Source organism: Molothrus ater, chromosome 2 (assembly GCF_012460135.2).
Source record: "Molothrus ater isolate BHLD 08-10-18 breed brown headed cowbird chromosome 2, BPBGC_Mater_1.1, whole genome shotgun sequence".
NCBI lineage: Eukaryota > Metazoa > Chordata > Aves > Passeriformes > Icteridae > Molothrus > Molothrus ater.
This window is the reverse complement of record NC_050479.2, coordinates 3,926,611-3,952,023: the sequence shown is the minus strand read 5'-3', so window position 1 is coordinate 3,952,023 and position 25,413 is coordinate 3,926,611. Positions and strand designations below refer to the sequence as shown.

At 41.4% G+C, this 25,413-nt stretch overlaps 1 protein-coding gene across 1 annotated transcript in view; it reads left to right on the top strand.

Moving 5' to 3' along the window:
* Nucleotides 1-25,413, top strand: part of DSCAM (DS cell adhesion molecule) — a 471,096-nt gene that overhangs the window by 436,427 nt on the left and 9,256 nt on the right. Inside the window, exons 29-32 of the mRNA XM_036381451.2 lie at nucleotides 1,220-1,335; nucleotides 4,125-4,274; nucleotides 8,566-8,763; nucleotides 12,848-13,150. Coding sequence (XP_036237344.1) covers nucleotides 1,220-1,335; nucleotides 4,125-4,274; nucleotides 8,566-8,763; nucleotides 12,848-13,150 — 767 coding nt within the window. The remainder of the gene's footprint in view (nucleotides 1-1,219; nucleotides 1,336-4,124; nucleotides 4,275-8,565; nucleotides 8,764-12,847; nucleotides 13,151-25,413) is intronic.

Below are 25,413 nucleotides of genomic sequence, written 5' to 3'. Positions count from 1 at the left end.
CTCCAGAAAGAGTCTCCAGGAGGATGTCCAAACCTGAGGTAATCAGGGCTTGCTGACATGGAGACACAGCAGGAAGTTAACACGAATTTCCTGGAGATGTGGGCTCATCACTCGTGGATTCATCTCCCGTGCTCACAGGAGAGCTGAGCTTATCCCTTTAACAGTCCCCTGCTGCTTCCATTAACAGCAATAATTCACTGCCAAAGCAGAATTAAACTGAGTGATCTGCAGCTATTTTACACTAGAAAATGAGAAAATGAGCCTCCACTTGGATCTCACAGCTCTTTGAAGCCTAAGCACCTGGATCACGCTGCTGGCTGATTTGTCTCAACTCTCCACAGCCTCCCTGCGTGAAGTATTTGCAAATATTTCATTTCATCCAGAGATTAATTACATCTAAAAGGGCAAAATGTTCCTGTTTAATGCAATATGAAGGTTTTTTTGGTGCAAGCTCTGTGCTAGAAATGACTGTGGCACTTGGTTTTACCATCCATTTTCATTTGCTTTTGGTAGACAGCACATTTAAGAAGTCATTTTCTGGTACACAAACTTCAAAATGAAATTGTTTCAATTTGCATGATGATAAAATAATTGGTTTATGTTCTTTTTTAGATTATTGCATCAATCAATTAGACATAATCCACAAATGTAAACAAGGTTTGCAATTTTTGTCTTGGAACATCAATGGGACTAAAGCCTTTATTTATTTTATGCAATCTATTAATAGTATGCCAAGTTATTAATTTTCTTTTTCATTTATCAGTGGAATTGACATTTGAAAGTTAGCTAATTAAAAATAATGAAAAGATAAAAAAACAATTAGAAATTACTCAAGACATCATTTTCCTACCGACCTGTTTGATCAGCTGCATGTTGCTTTACTCAGATTCATGAGGAGTGAAAGAAAAGATCCATCTTCCAAAGTGTTTTTATTAATTTCATCATGACAGCCCTTGAAGAAAACGGTGTGAAATTCTCAGGTTCCTGCTGGTGGAGGACAGAACACATCCCTCCACACTGTGCATTTATCTAATGCCTTGCCACGTGCAGTAAATTAATACACTTGTTCTGAAGAGGGCAAAATCAAATGTGTGAGTGGTTTCTGCTGATTGTGGTCACATTGGTGTTTTTGAGCTGGACAGATTGAAAATGAGGAAGTTTGCAAATATCTTTTCATTTGGGCTGAATGTTAATGTCTTCACTTCTCTTTTGTTTTCAGCAAGAACACCAGGACATCAGACACACTTAACAAGCAGCAGCAAACACTGAGGATGCACATAGACATTCCCAGAGCCCAGCTGCTGATAGAGGAGAGGGACACCATGGAGACCATTGGTAAATCTGAGCTTTTTTTCCCCCCTGGTTGATGTAACAGGTTCTTTTAGGTGGAATTCCTTTTCTCCACACCCTTTCCCTGCTGCACACATCAAGAGAAAAGAGCTACAAAGTCATTTGAAAGCTGAACTGGGTTTATTTTCCCTCCTCTTTGAGTCATTTCCCACTAAAAATAATCTCGGTATAGGATCTAAAATAATGCAGGGCATTAGGAAAATGAAACTGTTGGAAAGAGTTTCTTGAAGAAAATGGAATTGAGGACTGGCAGTTTTATGATTTTCATTCTGATTTCTCATTTGGCTCTGCCTAGGCAGTTGGATCACTGACATTACTTAAAGGGAAAATGGAATTCTGAAACTGCACTCTCAGTATCTGAAGATTTGCAACAGCTAACTTTTAAAACTTACATGTTGCATATTGTATCCACCTGTTCATAGCATATGATATTTCAACATTTTTATCAGTTTTCAGCTTCTGTGTATCCATGCAAAATTAAAATCTAAACTGTTTGATGATACAGAAAAAAAAGATTTCTCATGGGGCTGGCACTTCAATGAAGCGTCACAAGAAACTGAATTGTTTGGTGTTGGGTTTTTTTTTTTCCCAAATAATTAAAAAATATCTGGCAACTCAGAATAGAAATGCAGCCTGATGTCGTGACTGTATGAGCACACACTGTGACTCCTGACTGACCTTGTTAGACTTCTAACTTTACATTTTTTGGATAAAAATCTGTGTAGAAGAAGCTGACAACGTAACAGCATCCAGGGATGGTGTGGCCAGAGAGGAAATTCAGCAAGCTGAGAGCAGCATCTCTGCACCTCCTGTTCAGACCTACAGACTTTCTAAAATCATTATCTGGGCTTCCCAAAGTCTGCCCCTTGTGCCAGGCTTCATCCTAAAGACACCTTTAACTTTTGAGTGGCAGCTGCTGAGCAGGGGGGGTTCCAGTGGAAATACTCTTAGAGCCTGAACTGCAGCAATGCCATCAGGGCCCTGCTAAGAGGCAGCTTCCACCCAGAATAAGCAGGGATTTTGGCAGGGTTTGACAGAGTTTGCTGCCAAGAGGCTTTATTCCCAACCTGAATAAGAGCTCATCTTTTTGCCAGAGATGGAGTGATTTGATTCCTAATGTTATTCTATTTATAGCCTTCTTTGGGTAAAAAAAAGTGTGTTCTGTTATTGTGCAGAACTGTTCACCCTAATGGTGTCTTGTCAAGTTTAAAAAAAAAAAAAAATCCAAAACAAAAACCAGGAATGTTTAAAAGAAGTGGATCAACCTCTGCTGACTAGTAAATGCCCAGAAGTCCTGCTGCTGCCAGTTCCTTAGAACACATTACAAAACTATATAGCACAGCCCAGCAGGAAATCCTAGAGGCTTTTCTTGCAATTCTGAATGGATAAAAAGACTGTAAAGAATGCAAAAGCAAGTCTGATAGCACACCAAATAGTTGTTCTGCAAGCACAAAGGCAGTGAAAGATTTATTGCTATTAAACCATCCATGATCAAGTGGACTAAATTCTTCCTTGGAGCAAAAAAAAAATATGATACAGAGATAACAACTGGAAAAAAAAATAAATAAAAGGAAGCAAATGCTGTATAGCACTGCAATGATCGAGGTCTGTGTAGACATTTGGTGAATATATCCTACCCCACAGGGAAGAAATAGAAGCAGAACCACACAGCAGGAAAGGTTAGTGCTCACCTTTTCCTTCCTTCCCAAGGTCAGGCTTAACCTCACACTTTTATTTGAAGCTGCATAAAAAGCCAGTCCTGGGTCAGGGTCATCCCTTCTGCAATTTTCTGTCTCTGCAGAAAGAGGGGAGAGAGGGTTGGTTAGCAGCACCCCCCAACAACCTCCTTTTGGGATGATAGGGGTGGTTACACTGAGGATATTGCTAATCATGCTGATAAAAAGAAATAAATGGAATATGTTGTTGAAAACATCAACAACGTATGATGTTGAAATATGATGTTGAAAAGCTCATCTGAGCCCTCTGAAAGTGAAGGGGAAGAGGGCAATGTTCAAAGGATGGGAATGAAGGAATTGGGGCCACAAATGATGACACAAAAATCAGCTCTTTGTGAGGGTGTTTGTCTGCCCCAGCTGCACATCCCTAAGGTGAAATCACCAGGAAAAATTAAAGTTATTCTTTAGTTTTGTATGTGATTTAAGTTTAAACCCAGAGTCTCCCTCCCTTCAAAGCCCCTTGGGCCCTGCAGGGAGCAGGGAGCTGTCCTTCAACTCCACACACTGGGGTCACCAATTGTGGTGTTTGTGAGGCTCCCCAGGACGAGGGGAGAAATGAGAACCTGACTCCATGTTCTTAGAAGGCTGATTATTATTTTATGATATTATATTCTAGTAAAGAATACTATAATAAAAATACACTAAAGAAAGAGAAAGGAGACATCAGAAGGTTTTACAAGAATGAATAATAAAAACTTGTGACTGACTCAGAGAGTCTGACACAGCTGGCCGTGATTGGTCATTAAGTAAAACCAATTCACATGGAACCAATCAAAGATGCACCTGTTGGTAAATGATCTCCAGACCACATTCCAAAGCAATCAGATAATCATTGTTTTCATTCTTTTCTGAGGCTTCTCAGCTTCCCAGGAGAAGAAATCCTGGGCAAGGGGATTTTTCAGAAAATGTGACAGTGGCAGGGAGCTGCTCTGCCCACGATGTCCCTGGGCTGCGGACACCTGGGGACTCACTGCAAAGCTCTGATGGAGTCAAACCCAACATTCTGTGCTCATTATCTGATTATTTTCCTGCTCACAGATGACAGGTCCACGGTTCTGCTCACTGATGCTGACTTTGGAGAGACGTCCAAGCAGAAGTCCCTGACTGTCACCCACACTGTCCATTACCAGTCGGTGTCACAGGCCACAGGGCCACTGGTGGATGTCTCTGATGCCCGGCCAGGAACAAGTAAGCACATCAAAAAACAGATTTTTATTTAAAGAGGAGAAAGCTCTTAACAAAATAAATGCTCTGCTCCTGTATTTGCATCCTCATCTTTCTGTCTGAGAGTGGAGAGAAATCTTTTTAGGTCAGCAGAGGGCATTTTTTAAACTCTTGCACTTAGTGATTCAATATGGGGGAAATTGCATATGTATCTGAAATAGAGGTGTAATTTGAAATAATTCATACCTGGCCTTCATTAAAGCAAATGCATGCTAGATTTTAATTTCCAGAATTTATTGGGTAAATTACCTTAATGGCTTTTAGTGTGTAATACACTTTTTTTTTTCTCTCTGTGATCCATCTTTATTGTATTTCAAAAGCAACTTTCCTCCTACCTCTCCATCAGGCAAAAAAAAAAAGCAATTCTCATTACTTTTTCTGAAAAAGTTGTATTTCTGGCTTTAGTTATTATGGTAAATTACTTTTCCCAGATATATTCATGCCAAGTTGTTCTTCTAGTGATTAAAATACTATCATAAATTAATATACTGATGCAATCCATTTTTTCTCATTCCTCTCATGAATACATTCCATATCTATGTAAATGGTAAAAAAAATACTAGGTTGAATGATTAGCTATGAGTTAGAAATTTTACCAAAATATAGTTCACTGTAGCGTGCAGGTTCTGAAATCTCTTAGATTATTTCTGTCCTCTGATTGTTTCAGAGTTTACTTGCTGAGTTTGGTGAACATGAAGGCTGAAAGCTCAGTTGCTAGAATACAGATAATTTGAAAAATCCATTTCCACCGCAATCTTTTAAATAAGAGGTGTTGTAGTCCTGGCCTTGGTGCTTTTTTAGCCCTTTCATCTTTTTTCAGGTCATTCCTTGAGGATTAGATTTTCTAATAAGGAAAGAAGCATCACCCCAAAACCTGTGTGTCATACCACAGAATTTTATAGCACCTTCCTTTTTAATGCCTCTTTGTGTGCAGCTCTGTGCTTGATTCCTCTGCAGCCAGGGAGAGAATTCCTTCAAATTAAATGTGGATTTAACTCATGTGTAAGAATATGATCTGTGTCCAGCCCTGCTTGGAAATAAAAATCCACTAGCACTTTTATTAAGCAGTACAGATCTGATTACAGCAGTGCACAGGGCTGGGTCAAGGACTTCCAGGTAATGTTCTCTGGATTTAAGGCACTAATCCAGCTCTGCTGCAGGCTGGGTGATGGGATTTTGCCTAGAGCCACCACTTGTGCTGTGAAGAGGAGAGCAGAGCCCAGCTGGGTGGCTCAGAGGTTATGGACCCTCCTGTCTGAGCCCACTCACATTCACTGAGTGACAAATATTCCTTTACAGCGTATTTGAAGTCCTTCCTTTGTCCTTATTTATTGATTTATGGAAGAGCTGCTCTGTGAACCTTTGCCTTGCTGACCTCAGCTCTCTCCAGGTGTGTTTGACAGCAGAGCTGGCATAACCAGGGCACCAGCTGTGTTGGCATCCCACTGCCAGCTCTGGAATTGCTGTGCCTGTGCTGCACAGCCCCTCACAGAGGCACAGCTCAGTCCTCCTCATCAGGACATGGACTGAGCTCCTGTGGGCTGGCAGAGGCTCTCCCAGCTCATTCCCATTGCTGACAGGATCCTCCCAAGTCACAGGATCAGAGGGTGAGGTCCAGAGGGACATCTGGGCACTGGTCAGTCCAGCCCCTCTGCGGAAAGCAGGGTCAGCAAGGGCTGGACACAGATCCTAAACTCAGGAACAGCCCCAGATGCCTTCTGAATGGGAGCTCCACCTCCTGTGTGGGCAGCTCAGTCCCCCTCACATTAAAGTGTTTCCTGGTGTTCAGGATGAAGCTCCCAAGTTTCTCCTTGTGGCCATTGCCCTTGGTCTTCTCACTGGGCACCACTGACAGAAACTTGGCTCTTGTCCTCTCTTGTCCTCTTGCCCCTCAGGTATTTCCATACATTGATGGCATTCCCCCAAACCTTCTCTTCTCCAGACCAGGCAGCCCCAGCACCGTGCCAGGAGCTGTTCTCACCAGCACTTTCCTCCTGCTCTCCACGTTCTCTGTGGCCAGCTGGGGGCTATGTACAAATTACAAACAGGGTGAGACTGCTAGGAAGGCATCTTGAGCCATCAGCATCAGTCTCATTCCATGGTTATGACAGTGGGAGATGCCACCAGCTCACATCTCAGGCAGCAGACTTAGAACTTAATGTTACAACTCACTTTATAAGTTTTCAATCACACAAAGCAAAAGCACATCGACAGTAGTTCTAACCAACCACTATAAGCACAGGTACCTTTGGTTAAACACTGCTTGCTTATTTCAAATACTATACCTGCTTGTAAGCCTTGAAACACAATGCACAGAGCTCCATTATTAAGCTTAAAACTTCCTAATATCTCACTAGATAAACTTTTCTGTAGCTTAGGGAGTTATTCTAGACAAGCATTAATACACAGACCATTGTTCTATTTGTCCTTGCTTTTCTACTTCTTACACAATTTTTTGCTGACCAATCTCATGGCTGCTGCTTAGCTCTGATCACAGTTCTGCTGTCTATGGGGCCTGCCTTTTGCAGCTTTCCCAAAAGCCCTCTGATTTTTATGGATTCCCACATTCTCCTTTGAATGAGGGAAGGATCAGACCATTATTTGTAAATAAATGCTGTGTTTCTTTGAAGCAGCAGAATACAAATTCTCCCTGGGAATGCTTAGGCAGAAGCAGTGCTCAGTATCATTATCTGGGCATTGCTTTTCCATTTCTTTTTCCATTTCTTTTTCCATTTCTTCTGCTAAAGTCTCTTAGCACAAAGACTGACAACTTCACCATTTGAATGTCAAAGAACATTTTGAATAGATTTGAATTTTTCATTTCTAACACCCTTTCTATTGTTAGTGATATCCTTTCAGAAGCTTTGAAGAGAAATCCTTCAGTGCTGATGTAGTCATTCTCTATTTGCCACATAATGATTTTTCTCTTGCCCTTGCTTTGTTAGACTCACTTTCAGGGCAGAGTTCTTTATTAATAAGTTCAAGGAGGTCAATTTTGGCACATACTTTGCTTTTACAATCTTGGTCACTATATTATCTCTAAGTTAATTTAAAAAGTACAACATTGCTGACCTTAAACCAGTAGCAGATGATTTTTAAAGTTTGAGAAATTGTATTAATTTACTAATTGTTCCAAAGCAGTCAAATCTTTATGAACCTGTTCCCACTGAAACTCTGATGGCACTATTACAGCTTCTGTTTTACGTCTTGGCCACTTATTAAAATAGGAAATCTGTAGCTGATCAATACTGTAATATAGCAACAGTGTGTCCAGAAGAGGGAATTATAGCCCCACATTTCTGAGCACATCTATTTCAAAACTGACAGCAGGTGCAGAGTGTTTCTGTGGGCACATCTATGCTGATAATTTGCACTTCACTTGAGCTGTGGTGTGAAATCCCTGACCAGATCTACTTGCCTTGTGCTCTTTCAGTTCTCAGAGTGGTTTTGGTGCTGGAGAACTGCCTTTCTTGGAGTAAAGGGATAATGAATGTGTCAATGGAAGAATGATGGGGCCTTCAGCTCTTCAGTTCCACCCTTGATAAAATGTAGTTTCATTAGCAAGAGAGTAGTTCTAGAAAAGCATCAGCAGTTTGGTAATGATCAGCATTAGCACTTCATTTTTTTTCCCCAAAAAGAATGTCTTGAGTTTGGGTTTTATTCACAAAGATTATTTCAGTGGCCATCCCCTTCTGGAATGGGGAAGTGAAGGCGCTGATCTCTCTGCTGACCAGGGACAGGACAGGAGGAAGGGAAGGTATAGGCTGGATATTAGGAAAAAGTTTTTCACCAAAAGAATAATAAAGTACTGGAATGCTCTTCCCAGGGAGGTGGTAGAATCACCATCTCTGGATGTGTTTAAAAAAGCCCTGACATGGCACTGGGTGCTATAGTCTGGTTGAGGTGTTAGGGCATGGGTTGGACTTGATGATCTCAGAGGTCTCTTCCAACCTCATTATTCTGTGATTCTGTGAAATGTTTGGAGCTGTGTCAGGGAAGGATTGGGTTGGATTTTAGGAGAAGGTGGATTTTCTTCGCCCAGAGGTGTTGGATGAATGGTCATGGCCCTGAGGCTGCCAGAGCTCCAGGAGTGTTTGGACACCACTCCAGGAACGCCCAGGGTGGGATTGTTGGGGGGTGTCTGCAGGGCCAGGGCTTGGACTGGATGATCCCTGTGGGTCCCTTCCAGCTCAGGACATTCTGTGATTCTGACAGGGCTGGTTTCCTTCCCACCCCTCTGTGCCATCCCCCACAGATCCCACCACGAGGAGGAGTGCCAAAACCGGCCCCACCGCGCGCAACCGCTACGCCAGCCAGTGGACCCTCAACAGACCCCACCCCACCATATCAGCCCACACCCTCACCACAGACTGGAGGCTGCCCACGCCCAGGCCAGCAGGATCCGTGGACAAGGAAAGTGACAGCTACAGTGTCAGCCCCTCGCAGGACACAGGTACGGACAGGGCTCCCTGCAGGGACACACGGACAGCAGCTCCTGGGATCCCATTGCTGACAGATCCCAGCAGCTCCTGGCATCCCATTGCTGATAGGATCCCAGCAGCTCCTGGCATTCCCATTGCTGACAGGATCCCAGCAGCTCCTGGCATTCCCATTGCTGACAGGATCCCAGCAGCTCCTGGTATTCCCATTGCTGACAGGATCCCAGCAGCTGCTCCTTCCCATTGCTGACAGATCCCAGCAGCTCCTGGCATCCCATTGCTGACAGGATCCCAGCAGCTCCTGGCATCCCATTGCTGGCAGGATCCCACAGCAGCTGCTCATTCCCATTGCTGACAGGATCCCAGCAGCTCCTGGCATCCCATTGCTGACAGGATCCCAGCAGCTCCTGGCATCCCATTGCTGACAGGATCCCAGCAGCTCCTGGCATCCCATTGCTGACAGATCCCAGCATCCCCTGGTATTCCATTGCTGACAGGATCCCACAGCTGCTCATTCCCATTGCTGACAGGATCCCAGCAGCTCCTGGCATCCCACTGCTGACAGGATCCCAGCAGCTCCTGGCATCCCATTGCTGACAGGATCCTCCCAAGTCACAGGATCAGAGTTGAGGTCCAGAGGGACACCTGGGCCCTGGTCATTCCAGTCCCTCTGCTGAAAGCAGGGTCAGCAAGGGCTGGTGGCTCAGGAACATCCCCAGATGGATTCTGAATGTCCCCAAGGGTGGGAGCTCCACCTCCTGTGTGGGCAGCCTGTGCCCACCTGTTCTGTTCCTGGGTGTGCCGTGTTTGGAGCTCAGATGTTGTTGTTCTTCCCTTGCCAGGATGGATTTTTCTGTAGGTTATTTACAAGGGATGCCAAAAATGCTTGTCGTGATAATGACAACAAATATTGTGCCTCTGGGTCCTCCTTGCACACACATCCTTTGAAAGACAAGGTGGTAAATTTTCCTGTAGCTTCCTAAACTAAAAAACAAAAATAGGAGACTTTGACTAGGAATGGACAATATAAATCAGCAAGAATATCCTTGACTCATATTTGGAATGATTTTAGGATCCTTCAGATTAGTATTTTTATTTTCCCATTCATGTAATATATGTAATATGTTCATTCTCAGTGGGAAAGAGAAGAGGGGAAAAAAAAAAGAAGGAAAACTCTGGAATTAGAGTCCAAGTAAAAATCCATTCATACCACTGAATTCTGTAGCAGCTGGCCAGGATTTTCCTGAGGAACAGCATGGGGTTTATTCCTCTAGAAGACAAGTGGGGAGACACTGAACACATATTCTGCCTGCAGCCCTCATGTCTTCTTGATGCCTTCACATTATAAATGCAACTGGAAAAAAAAATCTTTCTCCACTGTCTTATGCTGAAAAAGCAACAAAAAAGGCAAATAAATTATTAAATTATTAACTAGAAGATCAATCATGAAGTAAATCTAATAAAGATTAAAAAAGAAGTAAGGTAAAATATTTCTCAAAGGGAACTCTGACCACAGTGAGGACAGGTTTGCTCTGGATTCCTCAGAAGGAATTGCCAATTGTCTCTGATTTTAGGAGAAGGGTGTTCATGATGTGTTAGAGCTACAAAGCAGTGGATGTGAGTGGCCTTTCACCATAAAGACCAATATGACTGGTTTGTTTTCTGTATGAGAACAAGTATCTGACTTCACTCATATTTAGTGATTTACAGCCTGGAGTTCTCAATGTTTCAAATTCACCCTCTTAAACCCCCATGTTTTCTCCATGGGGTTATGGCAGTCACTAGATTCCTCCAGCCAGCTGACAACCTTCAAGTAGAACTATCATAAATTTTTAAGGTTATTAAATATACAAATCTAAATATAAATAGAAAATCTCCTCTCAGAAACCCTTTCTGTAGACACTCCAGATTGCAGGTGCATTTGGATGTGTTCCAACCTGTTGTCACCCGAGGATATTTTCCAATATGCGTGGCAAAGGGTAGAAATTAAATTTACTGTGTGGTTTAGTAGATAAACTGCACCCAATTATGTAAACAGACTTTATAATCTATATTTTAACAAGCCTACTTTTCTACTCTGTGTCTACCTTTGAGCTCACGGTGATTTATGTGAGGGATAGCAAGCTTTAGATCAAGGAAGCTTTTCTTGTGCCAAAATGCAGCTCTATTACACCACTTGGTTTCTGGGAAAAGAGTAGAGTCCATTTAATTTAAGTGCTTCAGAAGTTTAAAACTTTCAAATAAACATATGTAGCCAAATTATGTGTTCAAGAATCAATTGAGCTAATGTGCACATTTGATCACTTCTCCAATCTGGAGTTCAGATTTCAGGAGCTGGTTGATGGAGTTGATATTTGGCAAAATTTAGCACTTATCAAAACAATTCTAGGCTTCCAAAGCAGCAGCTTTTGAGCTTAGGAGAAATGCCTGGCAGCAGTTCCTAGCTGTGACCAAGTTCTGATGTTCTAACTAGAGGCCATTAGAAATTTCCTGATCAATCTGTATTCATGAAGTGCAAGAAGTTTCATAAAGTTCACCCTGGGCTTGGATAAACTTCCATCAAATCTAAAGTAGGTGTTTAGACAGATTGATTCTGGAATATTCTCCCTCTTGGCATGGGGATATGGGAAGCTGCAGGTCCTGAGCTTCAATGGACCAAGCTGTGACCTTTGCATGACCGCGATATTCACACGCACTGCTCCGTGGCACTGGTCAGCTGCTGCCTCCTGGGAGTTTCCAGCTGACCAGAAATATGGGGAGACATCACTGAGGTCTGCTGTACAAATCAAATGTGAAAAACAGAATGATGTTTCCTGTGGGTGGAAAGAAAAAAAAAAAAGGCAAAAAGAAAGAAAAATCAAAAGAAACCCTGTTAAGTTCTGGTCAGCTCCAAATCTTAAGCAAGTTAGAGCAGAAGTACTTGTCATTTTAAATAATGGATGGTCGTGTTCAAAAGTGGCAGGAGTATCATTCTTAGTGCACAATGAAAACTGATGCAGGGGTGCAGGCACACAATAAAAAAGATAAAGATTTGCAATAATGACAACGCTTGCCTCTGGCTGCTGCAGGAGGTCCATTTTTATGAATTAGCTATTACACTGTGCCTGTTTATTGAACATCACCAACAATGTCTGAAATTGCACGGATCTTGTGATGAAACATGACTTCTGCCCAAGGAACTTTTCAAAGTTCTCTGCTCTTACAGCCCACTGGAGTAGAAACACCATGGGTGCAACAGCCCAGCAATTCTGTCCCTGCAGAAATGAGCCCTGCATTTCCAGAGTGCTTTTTAATGTATCAGTAGGCATTTACATCTTCAATAACAGTGTTGTTTAAGAAATATTGATATTCTCAGAAACTCATCAGCAGAAAAGAACAGCTTGTAGGTCATAATAACCTGTGTGTCAAATATGAATTCCCTCATTAGCTTCAGCAGCACTGAAAAAAGGCAACTGGATGACTGCAGGCTGTAGTTGCCAAATATTGCTTTCTGAAGACCTTTGTACTGAATGAAATGAGTTTGTGTTTTACCTGGTGTCTAGAGAGATAATATCTGAGAGCTACTGCCTTCCTATTTGACCTTTGTTCTCAGCACTTTCCAAAAAAAAAGAAAAAATATATATGTATGATGGAAACAGGACAAAAAGACTTTCCTTTCTCACCTGTACATAGCCCCAGTGAAATATTTCTGAGATGCATTAAAAAGCTAATGTAAAAAAGCTGTTTCTTATTTTGCAAAATCTGGTTTGTGGGTTTGAAACCTTTCAAAGGCATTTCAGATTTAGAGAAATCATTTTTGGGTGAAAAGGTAATATTTTTCATGTAGTAAAGGTTGTTTTTTATAAAAAAAACATGAATATAATGCTAAGGCACATTAAGCTGCTCACAGGATAAAGCTTCACTTTAGATTATCTATAATTGTCGAGTTCCTGACTAAAGTAACACTTGTGCAGGCATTTGAAGCAGATTCATTTAAATCACCTTGATAATTTCAAGGGCTCTCTGCTTTACTCTGAAATATCAAGCTCGTGCCTTTCCACCTAAAAACAGACTGTGCATATGTTTTCTCTCTCCCTTTATCCCGTTCCTGCCGCTCAGACCGGGCGAGGAGCAGCATGGTCTCCACAGAAAGTGCCTCCTCCACCTACGAAGAGCTGGCCAGGGCCTACGAGCACGCCAAGATGGAAGAGCAGCTGAGGCACGCCAAGTTCACCATCACAGAGTGCTTCATATCAGACACGTCCTCGGAGCAGCTCACGGCAGGGACCAACGACTACACGGACAGCCTGACGTCCAGCACGCCCTCCGAGTCGGGCATCTGCAGGTTCACTGCCTCCCCCCCCAAGCCTCAGGACGGAGGGAGGGTGATGAACATGGCAGTTCCCAAGGCACATCGCCCAGGTGAGGCAGCAGGGAGAATGTTTGGGGCATCCCAGGGAGGGTTTGGCACCACATCCAGGCTGGGAAGAGGGTGGATCGCAATATCTCCTGTGACTAGTCACAGATGTGGCTGGGGTGTTGTATTTGCAGGGATGCCAGGAATGATGCATCTGACTCCATGTTCTCAGAAGGCTAATTTATTACTTTATTATACTATATTATATTAAAGAATGCTATACTATACTAAAGAATACAGAAAAGATACTTACTGAATGCTAAAAAGATAAAAATGAAAACTTGTGACTCTTTCCAGAGTCCTGACACAGCTTGGCACTGGTTGGCCAAAGAGTCAAAACAACTCACACCAGAAGAGTTAGAACAACTCACACCAGAATCCAATCAGATGCCTAATTTATTACTTTATAATGCTATATTATATTAAAGAATACTACACTATACTAAAGAATAGAGAAAATATACTTACTGAATGCTAAAAAGATAATACTGAAAACTCGTGACTCTCGCCAGAGTCCTGACACAGCTTGGCACTGATTGTCCAGAGTCAAAATAATTCACACCAGAATCCAATCAGAAGGCTAATTTATTACTTTATTATACTATGTTATATTAAAGAATACTATACTATACTAAAGAATATAGAAAGGCTACTTACAGAAGGCTAAAAAGATAATAATGAAAACTCATTACTCTCGCCAGAGTCCTGACACAGCTTGGCTCTGATTGGCCAAAGAGTAAAAACAACTCACAGCAGAATCCAATGGAACAATCACCTGTGGGTAAACAAGCTCCAAACACATTCCACATGAGCACAACACAGGAGAAGCAAATGAGATAAGAATTGTTTTCCTTTTCTCTGAGGCTTCTCAGCTTTCCAGGAGAAAAGTCCTGGGCAAAGAGGATTTTTTCAGAGAATGCGAATGCCACAGCTTGGGTTTGTGCTGATGTCTTTTTGGGTTACCTAAAAACAGAGGTCAGACAAAATTAAGGGAGTAAAAAGCAGTTATTTTTATTGATAGGCCTTCAGGTACATTTTGGGCAGACAAAGCCCCCCCAGGGGCTACACCCAAAATGGATGATGGGTCACGGGTTTTCACACTTTTAGAAATTTGGTCCATTTGCATATTGGGGGTTAATCTTCCAATTACAGCTTCAGGTAAGGAAGTTTGCTCCTCCCCACCTCACTTTTGTCTACATTTCTTGGAGCTCAAGACAGTGAGGTGTCCTGGATTCCCAGGCCTGGAGAGGAATTGTTGTGTCTACCCAAAATGGGAAAGCAGCAGCCAACACTGTGTATGGAGTTTAGAGTTACACACTGAAGAATTTCAGGATTACAAATATATGATAAATATAAAAGCTAAAATCCTAACCCCAGCTAATGGAACATGTGAGCATATTCTCCCATATACAGAAAATGTGGGCATTTAGGAGCAGGAAGAGGCTGGCTGAGCCATCAAATCCACTCCTCACACTTGCAGCCATCAGGCCATTCACCCTCCTGGGATAAATAAGACCATATGTGGGTGCATCTGCCCATCTCCAGCTCCAACCAGCCTCTAATAAACCCTGTCTCACTGTTCTGCTTCGTGCTTGGGAGCCAAAGTTGGCTCTCATTAAATGCTGATAAAGACAGATTGCGGGCGATGAGCTTGTCCCTTCTGCCTTGTGGCTTGTCAGACTTGTAACCACCCTTTTGTGATGTCCTGGAGCAGTTCCACTCCTCTCTTTGACATCACCTAATATCAAACCTGGGATATCTAAATCAGGAGGGAACAAAAAAAAAGAAGAAAATTAAGGTTTCAGCTCCTTCCTGCCTGAAGGTATGTTGAAATGTATTTACAAGGGTTAAGCCATAGTGTGCACCAGCCTGCTTCTAAATTTGTTATCAAAGCCTCCAGAATTCATCAAAGCTACTGAAAAATTGTACTAAATTATAATAAACAAATTGTACTAAATTAAAAATATAATAAAATTAAATAATATAAAAATAATAAAATTTAATAAAATGATAAAATCTAATAAAAATTATAATACATAAATTGTACTAAATTAAAAAAGAAAATACTAAGAAACCAAATATCAAGACCACAAAAACTAAATAACAAAAAACTATAAAACACCTAAACTGTAACCATATACTCCAAAAAAATGCAGACAAAAAACAAATCAACAAAACAAAGACACCAATCAAAAAATGTATGCTTAATAATTTATAAAATCTATAAATGTATATAATATAAACAATAAACAACTAATACTTAATCATATAATCAGTTATACAGAAATCCTAACTTTCCCACGAAGGTACTTGAGGTACATCCAACTCTTGGGCTCAATCACATTTCCAGATCACAAACATGGTGTTTCTACTGATTCTTTAGTTCCCAACAGCACAGGCAGGTTATTTGTGGTACTCTGAGATCAAGCAGGTTATAAAATCTCAGAAGATTTGTCAGCCTTTGTTACAGGATACAGGATATGACACAGCAGAGTAGGATTCAAATGGGAAAAAGGAATAATTATATTTGTTTGCTTTCTGAAAACATGATTTCTTTTATTTTGTATTATTTAATTTTATTTTGTATATTTTATTTTATTCTACAATTTTGCCAGTGTGAGTGCTGCTACTCAGATCCACAGAAAGTAATCAGAGGTGCTGATCTATGTGAAAAAGAGTACTGAATGATCTCTGGAGGGTCTTTTGTTCAATATTCACCATAACAAGCAGTGGCTGTGAGGACAGAGGAATGGAAGGGAGGCAGTGGGATCAGGAAGGGCCATTCAAAAGCAGGAACACTGAAAAGAAAGCATCAAGGGTTGGGCTGGAGAAAGCTAAAAGAAAAATGTGGGAAGAAAAAGCCCAAGCAGAAGAGAGACAGTTATAATACTCCAGGCAGGAAATTAGTGTGTCAGGAAATCAGATAGATAAGAGGGAAAATAAGTAAGAAATAAAGTAGTGGGAGAAATTGCTGATTTCTGTGTAGTCACAGGGTAGAACCACAAACCCAGGAGCTGTAGAAATAGATAAAGATAGGAATATTTTTCATTTCTAGCTCCAAAGGAGTAAGATAAATATTTGTCCCTACTCTGCTAAAGGGAAGCATCTGCAGTCACAGCTAAGTCAAAACTGAACTCTTTCCTTCCAAGCAGTCAACAGATATTTTTTTATCATTTCTTTAACAAATATCTTGGTATCTTTCCTTTCATGTTCCAAGTGCATTACTTTTGCATATTTAGTATTTGGAAATATTCTAATGTATTCCATATAAAGCTGGTTTTCTTGAGGGAAGATAGAACCAAAATTTGATCTCTCTGCTTGAGTAAAAAATCTTCCAGGGTTGAAACAACCTTAGGGCCCCTCCAGTGATTTACAGACTTGTAGTCATGTTTAGCTCTGTTATTTTTAATGGCTTTACTTTTTTTCCTTACTTTTCTTGATTAACTTTAGCTTTCCTTTGCAGCAAGGAAAATTAAATATATTATAAAATTAATAATTAGCTTCATTACCTTGAAAGAATAATTGAGTGTTCCAGTGGGGCAATTTGAATGTTGGCCCATAAATATTGAATAATGCATTATTAAAGGTCACTTTATGAAGGGTTTTAAACAAAACGTATGGATAGAAAGAACTTTCAGCAGTAGCAGACAGACCAATATTTTAATTTTCAAGTCAGTGAGGAAACACTTACTGGGCATCTTTCTTCTTTTACCCACCACTTCAGAAATTTGCCAGAGGTAATTTGTAATTCAAATACAATTAATCAAAGTCATTCTCCATTTAAGGACGTGGTGAAGAAATAAAAAAACTTCAGGTATTTGGTTTCAGTAGACAAGAACATTTGAGATAAATCACTGTGCTGCTTCAGCACACCTTTATTCTTCCTTGAAGTAAATCTTTTCTTTCAAGAGAACTTTCACCTGTTTTCATGGTGCTTTGCTTTTCTTCTCAGCCAATTTAATTTTCCTGGGAAAATGTCACTTTCAATCACTTCTGCCTCTTCTACCTAATTTCTGTCCTCCCTTTCCAAACTGCTGCCTGTTGCATCTTATGGGTGCACTAAAGTTTTGAGGGTTTACAATATCTGTTTTTCAAAATAATTCCCAGCACTTATAAGACAGTCTGAAGAAAGACTGTGAGAAAAACTTATTTTGATAAATGGGGACTTTGGAAATGAATCCACCCAATGGCAAAGCTGAAAATTAATTCTCAGAAGGTAACTCTCAGGAGTTTGCTGGTGAATTCCTGGGATGGAGATGAAGTTCAGAGGCTTCTTGGTTCCTGCATCCTCCTTTTTGTCCTTCTCTCAGACAGGAGTGGCATTTGCTTTTCTCCAGTCTTGAGGCCCTTCTGCCAATCCCATGATCACTCAAAGGCTATTGACAGGGCCCTCCATGGCATCTGCCAGTTCCCTCACCCCTGTGGGCACATTTCATCAAAGTCCATGCATTTACACACATCCAGTTTGCTTAAGCATTCCCTGACCTGATCCTTGCCCACCAGGGCTGAGTCTGTTGCTCCAGACCGTTCCACTGATCTCTTGGACCTGGGATTCCTGAAGGCTGCTCTGGCCAGGGGAGGTTGAGGCCAGCAAGGCATTCAGGGTCTCAGCCTCTTCCATGTCCTGTGTCACCAGGTTCCACTCAGCAGTGGGGCCACAGTTTCCCTGGCCTTCCTGGTGTCACCAGAAACTTTCAGAAGACCCCCTTTCCTTTCCTTTCCTTTCCTTTCCTTTCCTTTCCTTTCCTTTCCTTTCCTTTCCTTTCCTTTCCTTTCCTTTCCTTTCCTTTCCTTTCCTTTCCTTTCCTTTCCTTTCCTTTCCTTTCCTTTCCTTTCCTTTCCTTTCCTTTCCTTTCCTTTCCTTTCCTTTCCTTTCCTTTCCTTTCCTTTCCTTTCCTTTCCTTTCCTTTCCTTTCCTTCCTTTCCCCCTTTCCCCTTTCCCCTTTCCCTTTTCCCTTTTCTTTCCATCTTTGACATCCCTGGACAGATTCAACTTCAGCTGGGCTTGGGCTTTCCTAACCCCATTTCTGAATGTTTGGACAATGTCTCTGTATTCCCTCTGGGTTTTTTCTTGCCTGCTTCCACCCTCTTGGGAACTCCCTCTCCATGTCTGAGTTTTGCCAGGAGCTTTTTCTTCATCCATAGAGGCCTCCCAGAATTTTTGCCTGAGCTCCTGCTCGCTGAGCTTGGAGAAGGTGATCCTTGAATATCAACCAGCTCTCCTAGACAGGAGCACACTTCAACTGATGGCACAAGCAGCTGTAGATGTTGTCCTCACACCAGGACAAAACTTTCAAGTATAAGGAAAACATTTTTTAAACAGTCTTCAATTAAAAAGAAAAAAAAAAACTTCAGGAATTTCTCTGAGGTTTCAAAAGTCATAGCTGCAGGAAATGGAACGTGGAAGTAAGATATTTTTTAATTCATTCCAACATTTGGTGTTTTGAAAGCATGTCTCACACATCCTTGTGTTCTGATCTTCACAACACCCCAAGCAGATTTTTGGAAAAAGATAAAAAAGATAAAAAAATAAGATTAAAACAGATTGTCCAGAGCAGCTGGGGCTGCCCCTGGATCCCTGGCAGTGCCCAAGGCCAGGTTGGACACTGGGGCTGGAGCAGCCTGGGACAGTGGGAGGTGTCCCTGCCATGGCAGGGGTGGCACTGGAGGATCTTCAACCAACCCAAACCATTCTGAGATTCTGTGATTATTTGTAGTTCATGCCTCATCATTAACACCACAGCCATTTTCCCTTTTGTAGTATCACATTACAAACTGCCAAGCAAACTGGAATTGCTGCCTGACAGCAGCCCCTGCACAGCTCCCCAAAAGTGCAGGGATGGATGCAGACCTGCACATGAGGTGTTGTGGGCTGCACAAAAACGTGGGCTGTTTTGTGGACTGTCAGACCTCATCTGCCCACACCTTGAATGTGACCTCCTGTAGATGGTGACATTTTTCAAGAAGCCATCAGAATAGTCAGGTGTCCCAGGAGGCACCTTAAAAGAGAGAATTGAAGCAGTGAAAACAGCGCAGCAGGATTTTAAAGCTGTGGGATAAATCCCATCCTTTACAAAAGTGGGTCCTCTCAGCTCCTGTGCAGTGTTAAAATCCTTCATGCTGTAAAAATGGTGGCAACACATTGTTTTCATTGCTTCTTTCTCAGCATCAAAACTCCCAGAAATTTGGGGTTTGGATCATTGTTCTCCTCCCCACAGCTGTCATTAACCACCAGCTTGGTTAGTAAGATCAGGTCCTCAAGGAATCATTTAAGCAGAGCAAAACCGAGGCAATTTTTCATATAAATATTCATAAATTTCAACAATTGTAAACCCAAGTTTACCTGTGAGGTTGACAAATGAGTCAGTCCCTCATCCTCCGAAAAAGGGACAGAAATTGGAAAGAAATGCACTCTCTTCCTACCTCCCACTGTGCCATCAAAGAGTCTGTAATGTAGAAAAATGGAAGATAATTGTAGAGGTTCAAGGAGTTTTATAATAATGTTCCTTTTTTCTGTTTTAAGAATAATAATCACAAATTGAGTTATCATAACAATTATTCTTCACTGCAATAAACATTGCTGGAGCAGTTTATTAAAAATAGATTCCCATTATTATAATTTTAAATCTCAGTAATAGCCTCAGCCAAGAAGCCTGTTGGGTTTTTTTTCTTCTCTTTACTCCTAAATTATTGTGCTGGAGAAAAGAACCACTATTAACTGGGAAATATTTTGATATTTTTGCATCCCAAGTACTATTTATGTCTGGGGTTCTTTTGTGGACAGACCACTTACTTGCATCCCCTGGCAATGGAGTTCATGCTTGGAAGGAATAACATCAGATGAGGGCTTGAATGGGAAATATCTAGAAAATTTTAATTTCTTTCAGTTTGCAGGAACTTCCTTTCCCACAGGGGTACTGCAAAATCAAATTATATTTTTCTCTTTTGCTAATCAGCAGTAAAAAGAACCTTTGATTATATTTGACATTTCCCTTAAGGGATTGTTTGACTTGGACCAGGAATTTCTCTACCTGATGTCACAAAACAAGTTTAGGGTCATTTTTGACTACCCCACCTCCTCAAAAGTGGGGAGAGATCACATGAAGGACAAAAGCATCCCAAATATGATCCCAGAGAAGAAATGTCTCTCAGGGATCTCTAGTAGATTTGGAAATCCATTTAAAGCATCCCAAGATTTTATATCTCAGAACTTCCTCCACAAACTTTCAGCTGGTGAAAGGAACCAGTTTGGAAAGAAGCCTGCTTATGAGTGGGGACAAATGGCATTTTTGGAGAGGCAAATTCTGAAAAAAAGGATTTTCCAAGGACTGATTTCACAGCTATGAAGATTTCAGGGACACCCCACTCTCCCTAGGGAACCTGGGTGCTTTCCTGGGATTTTCCTCCTCCTGTCCTTGTGTTCTTGCCTGGTGGACAAGAACATTTCTCTCCTCTCCATTTTCCAGCCCTTCTCCTTGGCCCCCATGTCCCAGAGGAGATTTGGCCAGCTGAAATTGCCTTTTAACACCAGCCCAAGGCCAGGCCAGGCCTGCTCTCCACCAAGCCCTCACCATCCACATTTGGGCACTTTTTGGGTTTTTACAGATGGGCCCCTCAGTCCAGCAGCCCATGTCTATCCCTTAAAGCTACTGCATATTAACTAGGAAAAAACACTGATTTAACCTCTCCAGCTTTGCTGAATGATCAGGTTCTCTCAAATACCTTCATTAGCATTTTTGACCCAATTCAGAAGTTTCTCGCTGTTTTGACTAATCCTGATGATTGAACAGCAAAGCCTTAACATGTAGACAAGCCTTGAGCTAAAGAGTGCAAGTAATTTATGAAAAGATTTACAAGGGTCCCTTAAATGCAGTCTGGATATCACCTGCAGTGCCTAAATGTTGTTTGAAACACCCAAGTCAAGAAACAAATCTTCTTTTCCAGAATTCAGTCAGTGCAGCTAAAAATAAGCTGCTTAGCATAATGAGAAAAATAAGAATCAGGCAGCAATGGAAGGCACAGTATTTTTCCAGTGTCAGCCCCAAGATGTGAACTCTTTTTCTCTGCCCTGTGAGTTCAGGGGTGAAGGAGCTCTTTCCCTCTGACACAGGGATTGGAGTCCATTTAGGGAGTGGGTTTTTGTTGGAAACCTGCAGACAGAGCTCCACTGGCTGTGACTGAATTCAACACAAATTTGGCCACAGGGGATTCAGCAAAGGCTGGGACTCTTGACAGCTCACCTTTAGCCTCCTTCCCCCATGCCTGTTATTTTATCCTGACTGAAAATTGGGGAATAATTCCATTAATTCCATTGTTTCCAGATCCAAAACTGAATTTCTTGAAGATGCAGAGGAATCTATGTATCTTTTTGTTGTTGTTGTTGTTCAGAAATCACAAAGCAAAGCACACAAAGGCTGAGATAAGGGTTGTTTTCTGTTCTGGTTTTATATTTGCACTGCCTGGTTTGAAATACAGAATATATATTTCATATATATATATATATATATGAAATATATATATGAAATATTTGAAATTGAATAGATATGAAAAAATATGAATATATATACACATATTGTGTATGATGTGTATACAGAACAGAGAAATCCCCATCCTGACTCTACAGTGGGAGACCAAGATCCAGTTTAGAGAGAAGTACATAAGGAGACAAATCAAAATAAGCAGGTGGAAAAACAGAAGGAGAGGCACAGAGTGGGGAAAAAACCTTCTTGCCTACACTTTTAACAGCAGTAAATACTCTTAGCATGACTGTTAATTTGTACATATACTTATGTATATACTGAAATTGCTCCCCTAGATGAGCATCTCTAATGTTTCCATATTAAATCCTTCTGTGCACGGAACACCTTCTCTTTATTTTCTGTTGGAAAAGCAGGGGCACATCACAGAAAGTCAGACTGTGCCATTTGCTGCTTATCCTAGAAATGGCACATCAGTGATGAGAGGAAATTGCCTTTATCTTCTCTCAGGTTTTATTTCTGCGGAGTATCAGCAGCTTTTGCTCCTTCAGCTGAGAAAAGCTGAATGTTCTGCAGGGATGAGAACCATTTAATTCTGCATTTCATTTGATGTGACTACATACTTGATATCATTGGCTTTGGTTTTTATTCTGGTGGATTTGCAGACAGGAAGGTTCACCCTGCAAGTTTTTTAACCACGCCAGTACAATAAAAATGAACTTAAACAGGTTCAGATCAGAAGCTGAAATATTCTGTGATCAGAAAGGAAAACAATATCAGTGTGAATCTTGAGTTTAAATAGGACAGCTGTTCAGTTACAAGGTTTCTGTGCAATAGTGATGTGGAAGTCTCATTTTAGGTACTATAGGAGATGTCTGCAACATAAATTCAAGTCATTGGTGGCACTGGAACAGGTTTTCCAGAAAAGCTGAGGCTGCCTCATCCCTGGATGTGATCAGAGCCAGGCTGGACTGGGCTTGGAACAGCCTGGGAGAGTGGAAGGATTTGAAACTAAATGATCTTTAACATCCAACTCAAACCCTTCTGTGAGTCTGTGATTAAAGTAATGTAAATTATTTTTGCAATTGTCACCTCTGAATCAGTGATAGGGGTGCTGGGAAGAGATTTTTTAATTAGAGGAGAGAAACAAGTGGTACCAATTCCTCAAAGACACTGTGAGGAGTGTGTAGCAAGAAAAATTACCTTTTCCTGGAGCTTCTAATGTATTCTTTATTTTGATTTCAAAATTAACACTGACTTTGGAAAAAAAAAAACAGCATCCCAGACTGTGCTGGTTCAGGATACTCTTGGGGGACTTTTTTCTATTTTTTCTAGACTGAAATTTGCACATTAAGGAAACCCCCTCCCTCCCCCCTAGGATGCCAGTGTCCTATCTTCTGATTAGCAACATGATCTTTCTTATTAATAGTGAGGTTTTAAAAAAAATTTTTAATATAATTTTTGTTAAAGTGGATTATTTGCTTTGTGGTCCATATATATGTATGTATGTATATGTATGTATGTATATGTATATATATATATATATATATATATATATATATATATATATATGTGTGTATATATATATATATATATATGGACCACAAAGACTACCCATGTTGTCTGTAGCTTTAGACACATTTGATTGAGCTGTAGTTACTGAAGAGTTTTTATGCCTTAAGCAAGGATTCCATTTAGCAGTAAATTTTCACCTACTTTCATGTTCTTACAGTCATAACTTTAATATTAAATTGTTGAAACTACCAGCAAAGTTTCCAATTCAAGGCAAAGATGCTGTGTCCACTTCAATTAACACAACAGATATTTTAGAACACCTTTGTTAAGTGTCCCTAACTTGAACCTCACTTCTATAAAAAACTAGATTTTTAATTTTGAAAATGCCAAATAATTTCACCTTCACAGTGTTGGGACACAGTGTGGGTGGTTTTTGCTGTCAGTCAGCTCAAGGCTGGGCTTTCCATCCTGACAAGAACAGATCCAGCCCTGCTTTAAGGTCCTTGCAGACATTTACAGCCATTCCTGATTTAATTAAGTCAGGCTCTGTTGTCCCCTGTGCCAAGAGGACCTGAGTGTAATCTGAGCCCTACAGGAGAGCTGGCACTACCACACCTGAAAATGGAAACCAGCTCTTACCTGCAAGAAAGGTCGTGCTTGTGCTCTTCTTGGAAATTTAAGCAGGAAATCATATCACTAGAGAAAAAAAACTTTAGTTTTTAACAGTCCTAATCTGATGGTAATGATGGTCTGTGCCATCCATGGAAGAGCTTTATGTGCTGCCCTTTAAAGCACAGCTCTGCAGGTGGATTTCAGCATGGAAATGCTCAGCATCCCTAATTTAAATGTGGGAGCTGTGAGAACCCCTGGTCCCAGGGGATGAATTAACAGAAAGGCAATGCTGCACCTCGTCAGCACCACTCAGGGGATTCAGACTGAGGGACCTGGGGAGAGTGAGGGACAGAAATTCCTACAGAAATCCCCACTAACTCAGCAGGGAGCAGGGCACTGCTGATGTTGGTTTCCCTGCTGCAGCCTGACCTGCCCAGCTCTGTGAGCAGCGTTTTTGCTCTCCTGTTGCTGTGGCATGGTCAGGTTTATCCCTGAATTCACAGGAATGGCTCAGAGCCTGATGTTGGAAAATCCCAGCTCTACAGAGACTGGGAAACTGAGAGGGATTTTAAAAGATTTTATTCCATTATCAGTCTCATAGAAGGGTGAGACAGAATAGATGTAAATTTAACACCATTCTATCCGAAGCCACCCTATTTCCTGGTTCCAATACCCTATAAATGTATTTCAGCCTGTTAGCTTTTGCCACACAATGCTGCTGCTAATACTTCTAACACCACCTATTATTTTGAAAATGCCAAATAATTTCACCTTCACAGTGTTGGGACACAGTGTGGGTGATTTTTTGCTGTCAGCCAGCCCAAGGTAACCAGCAGCAGGGGTTTCCATCCAGACAAGAACAGATCCAGCCCTGCTTTCAGGTCCTATTAGTAGCACCTTATAAATAATAGTTCACCAATTATTTTACCCCATGTGGTCTTGCTACAATGCATCTTTCACAGTTCTAATTCTCCAAAATATCTGGTCTTTTTGCAAGGCAATCTTTTGAAACTTGTTTCTAGTTCAATCTCTTTCCCAAGCATGTCATCTCCATTCCATGGCCTTCCTTATCAGCACACCTTATCTCCGAGCTTGCATACAGATGTACAAGACTTTGTGACCTTTCAGTCAGGCTTTGAGAGTCCTTTAAAAATTCATTTCTCACACCTGGAGAGGTCAACAGAGCAGCTCCTGCTGGTTCCAGTGACCCCTGAAACCTCCTCACCTGTCCAGCCTCTGTGCTGACTCCAGGCTCCCAACACATCTCAGGAATAATCCTGTTTCCATGGAGCCACCATCGATTACACCCCCAGCTGAAATGATGTGTAATTGAGCAGCTTCTGTTCACTGCACCCAGGAGCAGCAAATGAGTTTTAAAAATCCAGCTTTGCTAACCAGGGGCACCTCACTGAGGCTTCCAGCACAGTTTTCCAAGTTTTCCCAGCCACTGGGCAGGAGAGTGCTGTCTCAGAACATCCTTAAAAATGCATGAGGCCGCTTGCATGACAAGGCACAGACAGGAAAGGAGCACTCCTGGCCTTACCTTTCCTGTCACCATTTCATTATTTATTGACAGATTTGCTGCCTTTAGCCCCGGGGTGGGTATTGATTTACACAGTGAGGCCCCTTTTACATGTTATTATAACTTAGACACCTCATTAAAT